This window comes from Sceloporus undulatus, chromosome 2, assembly GCF_019175285.1.
Source record: "Sceloporus undulatus isolate JIND9_A2432 ecotype Alabama chromosome 2, SceUnd_v1.1, whole genome shotgun sequence".
NCBI classification, from domain to species: Eukaryota; Metazoa; Chordata; class Lepidosauria; order Squamata; family Phrynosomatidae; genus Sceloporus; species Sceloporus undulatus.
The window spans coordinates 29243563-29254148 of NC_056523.1; the positions used below are offsets into that span (position 1 = coordinate 29243563).

Consider the following 10586-nt stretch of genomic DNA (forward strand, 5'->3'; position numbering starts at 1 on the left):
TGGCCAGGGTTTCTCCAGCAGGGGCACAAAAGCTTGCATGCTATAATTGGTTCTCACAGTAGTGCTTGCATGGCAGGCAACTGGGGCAGTATCACCTTTGCTCAGATCTCCTGGAGAGCAAGCAAGAGATGGTTTGGCTGCTGCTTCACTCTGGCAGGGGCAGCAACTTTTCCCTCCTGCGAGTCACCTTGGAAGAAGTAGCTAGCTGAAAGTCATGCAAGAGGAGGAGGAGGAGGAGGAGGAGGTGACATTGCAGGAAATACAAAAGCCCTTCCAGACTCCAGCAACACCTGTCTCCTTCTCTTTCTCTGCTTTGTCTCTTTGTGGCAGGTTGAGTTGGGGGGGGGGGGGGGGACAGACCAGGCCCCTGTGGCAATAGTTACAGTTACATAAGGTGCAGCAGGGTGGTGGGGAGGGGGGAGAAAAGCGGCCAAGGGAGGATAGGGATCATTTGACTAAAGAAGGAACTTCATTGCCAATCTGATCCCTGTCCAAGCCCTCAGTGCACCAGGGGGATGAGAAGAGCTGACAGCCTGGCACTGCATTCTCTCTCCCTGACCCCTGGCTCTCCTCCTCCTTCTCCTCCTCCTCCTCTCCTCCCAGATGTTGAGATTCCTGCTTCATTCCCCTCAAGCCTTCTCCCCTCCACTGCCATCCTCGCCTTTACCCTGAAAGAGGCCTCTTTTTGTGTGTCTTGTGTTTCTCTCCTGTCCTTCGTTCATGCTGCATTCGACTGCTGCAAGAGGGACTCCTTTCCTCTGCCAGCCAGCTCTCCATTTCTCTGGCATTCTGGACAGGCTGTCAGAAGACCAGGAGAGCTGGGTTGAGAAGCTCTCTGCCACAAGGCAGGCCCCACCCTTGGGCAGGCCTTGGTAGCTGCTTCAGGCGATGGATACTTATTTATTCTTATTAGTTTTTTTTTTTAAAAATGGTATGAAGAGAAGCCGTTCACTATTGAATTTATAATTTTTTTTACCCTTCCACGGAGAAGCATGAATGGAAATTGTTTGTTTATTTATTTATTTGCCTGGTGTGTCAAAATAAGCCAGCTAGACTTGGACACTCTGCCCTTTGACTTGAAGGAGTGAGATGAGAGAGAAACACTGCTGGACCTTCTGCATTAGGCAGGAACACCTCTTGGACTGCAATCCCCTGTTTCCTCGCAGACAAATTTATTCCAGGGACAGCTACTAACCCTATTAAACCTTTGTTGCAAAGAAGGGCATGCTGCACAGGAGGCACTTTCAGAAAGTATGGGACAGAGCGGGGGATTTGGTGCCACATCTTGGTCCACCATCACAGGACACACTTGCCAATTGTGGTGTGTTCTGCTATAATAATACTTTAAAATATTACTAGTCCTTGATTTTTGCTTCAAAAAGGCAGTCAAGACATATCCTCTTCCAGCAGCTTTTCCAGATTAAGACGACTTCCAATAATCTTGTGTGTTTCTTCCTGAAAATTGCCCTAACTGCCTCCTCCTGTTTTTCATACGTTTCTAATAACTGTCCAGTAATTTTACTTTATTTTATTATGAAGGGAAGGTTAGGGAGGGTTTCGGAGAAATGAAACGCTGTTCTGTAGTTTGTGGGGTGTGTTTTTTAGTGTAAGCTGCTTTGATTGCTTGGAGAAGCGAGATATAAATAAATTTTTTTTATTATTATATTAGTAGTATAATAGCCCCATCTCTCTTGGCAGGCTCTGCTGCCACCCTGGGGAAAGTTTCTGCCGCAGTCGCAAGTGGGTTTGAGCCTTGGGACTGTGACTCTGGAGGCCAAAGTTCAAATCCCAGCACAGCCATGAGAACCCACTGGGTGACCTTTGGTGAGTCACACTCTCTCAGCCTCAATGGCAAAAACTTCCTCTGAGCAAACCTTGCAAAAAAAAAAAAACCCAAAAAACTCTATCAGGGTCAGTCAGAGTCAGAAAGGACTTGAAGGCACTCAAGAACAACAAGAAGAAGAAGCAGGCAAGCAAGCAAATGTGCCTGGAGCTCTCCCTTTCTTTTCCTTCTCCATCTCCTCAAGGTTTCCTCCCATCCTTTTTTACTAAGGAGGTATATGTGGGGGATCTCCTCCTCCTCCTCCTCCTCCTCCTCCTCCTCCTCCTCCTCTGTTCCTTTCCCTCTGTGAGGCCTTGATGCTGCCTGGACAGTTCTCCCTGAAGCCCCCCTTGCCCCCTTTACCTTCTGCTGCCTCCTGGCCATGTCGGTGGGCTGCTTGGCGTTGAAGGGGTAGGCGATGCATCGCATGACGAAGACGTAGAGCTGGAGCTTCCTCTTCCTCTCCTCTTCCTCCTTCTGGAGCCGCTCCAGCTCCTCTTTCTCCTTCTCGCTGGCCACCGAGGGGCTCGGACTGGAAGGCCGGGCGCTGCTCCCACTCCGGCTGCTGGGCTGCAGGCCTCCACTACTGCCTCCTCCGCTACTTCCACCACCACCGCCGCCTCCTCCTCCGCCTCCTCCACCTCCAGAGCTCTCGCTGGTCCGGCTGGGTGAGAGTCGGGCCCCGGAGCTGGAGGGGGCCAAGGCTTCCTTGCTGCTCTCCTCTTCCACCATCTCGTCCGACTCTTCTTCGCTGGAGGACGGGTCCAACATCTTGACGGCAAAGCAGGCGAGGCAGAGACAAAAGCTGGGCTCCTCTCCTTCCCCTTCGGCCTAGAAAGCCCTGGGCACAAGTTCAGAGGGAGGTTGAGGACCCCCCCGCCCAAGACCAGGACCCAGGAAGGAGGAGAGCCCTGATGCAGCCCTGTAGAAGCTCCTTGCCTTTGCCTTGTCCAGCCAAGGATCCTCTGGCTGTCTGTGTGTGAGAGAGACACACAGAGAAAGGATGGATTATGCCTGGCTTTAACTCCTCCCTGCCCAAAGGCTGCTCTCTGGGCCAACCTGGCACCAATGAAGGAGGCGGAAAGGCGCCAAGCACTTCAGTCCAGGAGGCCCGTCTTGCCTCTCAATGCAGCCCCGAAGGAGAGCCTTCTCCGCCTCTGCCGCCCAAAAACCCAACAGAGGAGCTGACCAAGGTGCTGAAGGAGGAGACGACGGCGATGACTGCTGCAGAGGCATGGAGAGCGCGCCCAAGCGCAGCCAGCACCGCCAGGGCCCACCCTCCTCTCCTGCTCTCTCTCTCTCTCTCTCTCTCTCTCTCTCTCTCTTTGTCTGCGCACGCTCAGTCTCGCTGCCCCCTTTTGGGACTCTCTCTCCTCCTTCTCCTCCTCTTTGCCCCCTCCCCTTGCGCATGACTGTTTGGAAAAATGAGGCTCCCCAAAGCAACGCCTGCCCTTCCCCTGCGCTGATTTGCCAGCGCTTTGGAGGTTGCCTTTCCCACTATTAGCTGCTTTGCTCTGGCTTTCTTTTTGACGCAGCCCTGCCCAACTTCACAGGAGAATTAAAAGAGGTGGACTTCTAAGGGCAGCCAGGGACTCAGACAGCCTGGGGGTGAGGGGTTCCCTTGGAGGGGTGCAGAGGGCATTGTGGGTGGTGGAAGAGGTGTCCTCCCAGACCCACAAGGCAGTTGCTTTGCAGGGTTAGAAGGGCATGGGTATTGAGATGGTGCCCCCATAGCCTTGCAGGACTTGGAGGGCATGGGGGACTATGAGGTGGTGCCCTCCCAGCATCGCAGGACTTGGAGGGCATGGGGGGGGCTATGAGGTAGTGCCCTCCCAGCCTTGCAGGACTTGGAGGACATGGGGGGACTATGAGGTGGTGTTTTCCCAGCCTTGCAGGACATGAAGGGCATGGGATGGACTATGAGGTGGTGCCCTCTCAACCTTGCAGGACTTGGGAGGGAATTATGTGGTGATGCCCCCACAGCTTCACAGGGCATGGGGGGCAATGAGGTGGTGTCTTGCCAGCCTTGCAGTACTTGGAGGGCATGGGTGGAATGATGTAGTGGCACACTCCCAGCCTTGCAGGATTCAGAGGGCATGGAAGGGTTGAGGTAGTGCCTTGTTGGGCTGGGAGGGCATGGGGTGTGGAGGTGTAAAACAGTGTAAAATCCATTTATTGGTGTCGTGGGCCTTCTAGTCGTTTCTGACTTCTGGTGACCCTATCATGTGGGGTTTCTTGGCAAAATTTGTTCAGAGAAGGTTTGCAGAGGCAATGAATGAGAAGTTGTTGGCAGTGCATGCCTTCAAGTCAGTGTTGTGTGCCTTCATGTCATGGTGACCCTAAGGCAAATCTTTCTTTCTTTCCTTTTCTTTTTTTGGCAAGTTTCTTCAGAGGTTTGCCATTGCTCTCCTCTGAGGTTGGGAAAGTGTGACTTGCCCAAGGTTACCCAATAAGTTTATATGACTGAGCTGGGATTCAAACCCTGGTCTCCAGTATCCTAGTCCAAAATTCAAACCACTGCCCCACACTGGGTCTCAGATTTGCCTTAGGGGTCAGCATAGGTTGGAAACAACTTGAAGGCATACAACACACACACATGAATAACAATTCATCTGCTTGATAAAGAAGCCAAGGGAGCTTCAAAAACTTATGGGGAGTCTTGTGGGAAGCGTCCCCACTTCTTGAGAGTAAAGGCTGGGCTGAGGAGGAGGATTGTGGCCAGTGTCCCCACTTCCTCCTCCATGGCTCAGCTTCTATTCACGAGTAAAGGCCAGGCTGAAGAGGAGGCTTGGTTGTGGACTGAGTGGATAGGGGGAAGTTTTTGGCCTTTTCTCATTATACATAATCTGGGAACCCACAATACAATTATTGTTGGTACAAATGCACTTGCTATTGTTGTTATTGTTATTTCACCTTTCTTTTCCTAGATTGGGATCAAAGAGGCTTACAACAATGGAGATTTTCAGTCAGTGGAGAGGGGAAGTAAAAGGCAAACAACAATAATTGCACAATTGTGCTGAAGATTTTCAGACACATTGCACTCATCCAGGACTTATCCAGTGAAGATCCAGGAATGCTCTGGTAAGAAATCACTCACAGGACTTCCCTGTAAATGGTTTGTTGCTGGAGCATTCCTGGATCATCACCATGCACTGGATGAGTGCAGTGTGTCTGAAAATCTTCAGCGCAAATCTCCAGTGAAAAACAACATTACTAAAAATCCACAAAATACAAAAGTTAAAAAGCAATTAAACAATTGGGGTGGGGGGAACCATGTTAAACCATGTATTACAACACACACACACACACACACACACGTACAGCAATTAGTAATATTCAGCATATTGTGTAAAAGGGGCCTACTATTATAGGATACTATAAGGATACTAAATCATATAATCATCCGGTGAAGCTGAACAGTTGGAGAGGTCAGACAGATAAACTGAAGTGCTTCCTCATGTGTTTAAACCGTGAAACTCCTTTGTACAAGATGCAGTGACGGCTGCCAATATGGAGGGTTTTCAGAGGAGGTTATGGAAATTAACAGGGCTCCACCTTTATCTGCTGGTTTTATAATGATATTTGGATAAGAGGCTAATGATTTCAAGATGAGAAATTCATTACGGGATGAATTATATCAAGGTCTCTTAAGAGATTTCTCTAGTTCTTCAATATCTCACAAAACCACATCCTCTAAAGTAGAGATGTGACAATGGTTCTCCACTAGAGTGAATTAAGAGTTTGTCCGAAACTTAGGTAAAGAGTTTAAAGGAGATATCCTGTTAAAAAAACGGTTAAAGATAGCAATTCTAGTCTGAAAAGGTTTTTAATCAGGGGTAGGAAAAGATCATGGTTGAAACAGTAAAATTCATCATATGTAAGTACATGTGAGGCTAAATTAACCACTAAATCTTTGTTCTTTTTTCTTTTCTAATCTGAAGTAGAGTAACCCCATTCATCTGAGGAGTCTTCCTTAATAGGGAAGCTCGATGGTCCTTGAAAGTGTACTTTTTTGTAGGTGGAATTTTTAAGCCAAGCATAAACCCTTTTCTTGATATAATTGAATTAATCTCTCTTGAACTTTTTTTTTACTTAAAAAAATATTAAGTTCATTATGATACTGATTTAAAGCCTTTCCCAATTATTCATCTCACTTTTGTGACCAACAGGCTTGTTTAAATATTTGAAGGGATGTCATACTGAAGATGGAGCAAGCTTAGTTTCTGCTGCTCCAGAGTGCAGGACCGATAGCAATGGATTCAAACTAGAGGAAAAGAGATTCCACCTCAACATTGGGAAGAACTTTCTGATAGTAAGAGCTGTTCGATGGTGGAACACACTCTCTCAGAAAGTGGTGGAGTATTCTTCTTTAGAGGTTTTTAAACAGAGGCTAGATGGGTATCTGTCAGGAATGCTTTGATTGTGAGTTCCTGCATGGCAAGGGGTTGGATTGGATGATCCTTGGGGCCTTTTCCAGCTATGATTCTATGAATGATAATTTAAATGTTCCACAAATAATAACATTAAGTTGAAAGAACATTTGTTCAAAATAGCAGCTCAGTTTGTTTTGAATTCTAAATTGATATAAATAAAACTGGATTTTTCTTGATCCTAAGCCTTGCATATGTGTCACTAATGCTGGTTCTATTGTAGATTATATATAACAGGACATGGTTTCCAGACCCTCCACCATTTTAGTCGCCCTCCTTTGCACACGCTCCAGTTTCTCAACATCCTTTTTGAATTGTATCCAGATTGTGAGTTCATACCAAAAAGACACCAGAAAGAGACTATGAACCTATGACAATGATCTTTTAGACCTTACTCTACATTATACTGTGAACTTTTTCACCTAGCTGAAGCCAGAATTCTGTTCCTGACAAAATGTGGATGTCCCTTATGCTTGTGGATATGATTTTTTGAACTTTGCACAATGGATATATTCAGTTTATGTAGACATAGTTGCGCATGCACAACCATTTTACAAAGAAGTGTGTTGTCTGGATTGGCAAGTGCTTTGAACTGTTTGCTTTGAGCTGTTTGGCTTAACTTAACATTTAGCTTAGCTAACCACATAATGGACTCTGCTGTTACAGTGTTAGGTTAACAGTCCAAGCTAAAGTTGTTCCATTCAATTTACAGAACTCTCCTGTATTCTTTCCTTAGCATTTCATTTAGATACAGTGAACCAAAACTGCTGTTATACCTTGATCCATATTTAACACTCCTCTATGTGGTTTACTTGGTCGTGCAGAGTTAGCAATCAATGAAAATATAAACCAGCACACTATGTAACCAGAATGTAGAACTGCAGTTTGAGGCTGTAATCTGATGCATACTTTCTTTAGAGTAAGACCCACTGAGTGCAATGGGATTTGCTTCTGAGTAAACACATTGGGCTTAAATACTCTAAAGGCACCAGACCCCTTCAGAAGCTAAGCAGGGGTCAGCCCTAGGTAATACTTGGAGGGGGGACATCAATGAATTCCAGGTGCTACAGGATATAATTTAGAAGAGGAAACTGTAAACCACCTCTGAGTATTCCTTGCATAAGAAAACTCTATGAAATTCATGGGACCTCCATAAGTTAACAGGTGACTTGAAGGCATATACTGTATATGTAAACATATTGGTTTGTGGAGCTCCTACTGTAAAATCCTAAGCACTGTACTGCAAGCCTATATATGCCTGAATAAACATCCAGCAAGTGCCATTAATTTCAGTAGAGTTTACTGTCCAATAAATGTTCATAGGAATGTAGTTAGTGGGGTCTTGTTATCATCAGTGTTAGTGTATGTCAGGAAGAAGCCTGGGCTACAGCTGCTGACATAAGGATAAAAAAAAATGACATTAGATAATACAAAGACTAGGGGGACAGAACAGATGGGCAGGAAAAAGTGACTTGATCCTGCATTTTTCAAAAGCAGGCTGAATCCCCTGCCTGCCTGCAAGGCTCACTCTCAAGGCTGGTTCAATAAGCAAATGCTGACCAGATGGCTCAGTGTCAAGCTGTGCCACTGGGTAATTTTTTGGGTTGCATCCCCACCATACATGACCACCAATGCACAAACACACCACCTGCGACCAAGTACCTCCCATGTCTGTCGATGCCATCCCATTGCATGGCCACCCTATGATCAGGCAGACATTCGCACATGAGCTCCTCCACTGGTTCAGGGCATCGGTGTGCGAGTGGTACACTGGCAAAGCACAATCATGGAGGCCCCACCACATGCCCCCTTCACACCCCTGTTGGAATGTCTGTTTTGTGTATGTTATCATTACATCCATTCAAATTGTCACACTTTCATTTTTTCGCTTTGCTTTGCTTGGCTATGCTTTGCTTTGCCACAACCCCAACCTCACACTGGGATGTTTATATGCAACTGCAAAGATGCACACTTTCCACCTAGAGTTGGACTACCCTGGATTCTTTTTGCTCTGGTTTTTAGCCCCAGAGCATGGCTTCGGTCCACTTTCTAGCCATTTTCCATGCATCCTCTTAACTCCCCATCAAAGCAGCTGGAAGCTACTTTATTATTCCCATCTGTTTTACCCCTAGGATTGCTTTGAGAGTCTTTGTTGGGTGAAGTGTGTGTGTGGTTACTCCAAGAGTTCTACCTAAGGTGATAGCCATTAAAATTTAAGGGCTTTCTGATGAATTCAATATGTAGGCTTGCCATATTCATATTCACAGATTCAAGAGCTGGGCTGCCTGTGAAGAGTTTTACATGTTCCCTACAGAAGCAAGGAATCATAGCCATCATGATTCATTTTTCCCTGAATGGGAATAGGTGGAATGGACAGGCATCAAGTGAAATATTTGCATATTTTGCTGTTTCCCATGTAGCTTGGTGTTAACATTTTTGACAGCCAGTCTGGTTCTTCTCTTCACTGCACAGTTCAAAGTAGTGCTGTCAGCTCTGCCTTATACACTAGAAATCTGAAGCTTGTTGTCTATGAAGCTATTAATAAAACTGCACTGCTATTCACCATAATAGATTTTTCATTTAAAGAAGCCCAGTGTTTAGAAATGTTACTTTTATGGCCTACAATTCCTAGAATCCTCCAAAGATTCTGGGCGTAACAGTCCAAAAAGTAACTTTTCCAAGTTCTGGAGAAGCCTTGGATATTTGCCTGAAATGCCTCTCTGGTAGGATGTTTTCTGGCAATCATTAATGAAGTATTTAAGCCTCATGCTGTAATTAAGCAATTCTCACAATTTTAACGTAAAGGACAGTGTTAATGCTTTATATTTATCTTCTCTTTTCCCTAGCACTAAGAATTATTTTTACAGATCCTCTAAGGCAACATACACTCCATCAGTATGATTAGTTTGCTGAGTAATGAAATTAAGATTGCCAACTTTTTTTTTTGGGCCAGGCATTGGGACAATAGCATAGGTTAAAAGACATACACAATAAGGGAACAGCGTTCTTTGCCCCCACAGGAAAACACTGAATTGTTGATTTATGCATGTTATACATCTGCTTAAAAAGGAAAGAAAAATATACTAGATTCACATGGGGGGTATTTCTGTAGAGATAAAAGACTTTGATACAGTTTCTTTTTCTAAGAACAATAGGGATGGCTTGATAACTTGACCATTAAATTAATGTGCTCTGTTCTAATGCTTAATTGCCAGTTGCAGTCTATCCATCATTGCTGGTTTTAATGAAAATGGTTTGAATAGCACTTTGCTTGCCAGTGTGCTAGACTTTGTTTGCCAGTGATTCCAACCTTATCAACCTCCTTCTGAAAGCACACTTTCAGAAGTGTGAAAGCATGCTTCTGCTATTGCCATCATGTTTTATTAGGATACCTATGTTACTGTCCCAATTATCTGGCCTTGAATGGAGGTATTTCTGCAATCCATGATGGTATCTCTCCTAAATAGTCTTTCTACAAGGCAGTGGGGAGGGGAAAGAACTTTAATTTTCTACCCTAAGCTCCAGCAAAGCTACTCACATAAGCAGCCCATTGTTCTTAACTGATTTATCCTAGTTGTTAATACCTCCAGATCAGAGCCAGGTATTTGCCGGCAACCATAGTGTCTCACTGACTCTCTCCCATATAGCTTCCTCTTTCATGCTGCCTGGCTTTTCAGACATCCAGTCAGGGACAAGAATTAGGCAGCCCTCTCAGACTGCATGTTGCCCCTGAATGCTACTTGTTTGGCCCCGATCAGCTTCTGCCACCTGCCTTAGCAAAAGTTAAACAAACAATGAGGGTCACACTCCCAGAAGCACAATTCCAGCCTGAAGCAAGGTGCAGTAACCATTGTTTGGGGCCCAAACCCTATTTTTTGGTAACAACAGAAGTGATTTTTTGTTAACTGTTCATTTCTCCTGAAGAGGTAGGTATATTCCATCGGGAAGGTCTAAGGCAGTGGTTCCCAGCCTGTACTCTATGGAACCCTTAGGGATATACTAGTCCAAAAGATTGGGAACCCCTTGGTTGCCAACCTGTGCTCCATGGAGGGCTCAGTGAGTCAAAAAGGTTGGGAACCCCTGGTCTAAGGTATGTGTATCAGCAATAATTCAGTATGGCCTCTGGACTCTCCATAACTGTCATTTCCTACTTTCTATCTTGCTTCTAGACTGCTTATTGGTTGTCTTGGTTACAACTCGTGAACCTTTAGTATACAATCTTAGTGTACAATTTTAGTTTACTCTAGTGCTTTTGGAGATCCCTGGCAATTGTGAATCTGGACCTGGTGGTATTCAATCCATGAAGGGCCTGAGATCTGTCTAGACTGCTTATA

At 45.4% G+C, this 10586-nt stretch overlaps 1 protein-coding gene across 13 annotated transcripts in view; it reads right to left on the minus strand.

Moving 5' to 3' along the window:
* Nucleotides 1-3116, minus strand: part of CADPS (calcium dependent secretion activator) — a 466363-nt gene extending 463247 nt beyond the window's left edge. For all 13 annotated transcript variants that reach the window (XM_042450102.1, XM_042450101.1, XM_042450096.1 and 10 more), the window contains exon 1: nucleotides 2186-3116. In XM_042450102.1, coding sequence (XP_042306036.1) covers nucleotides 2186-2593 — 408 coding nt within the window. In that variant the 5' untranslated portion in view covers nucleotides 2594-3116. The remainder of the gene's footprint in view (nucleotides 1-2185) is intronic.
* Nucleotides 3117-10586: the final 7470 nt, after the last annotated feature.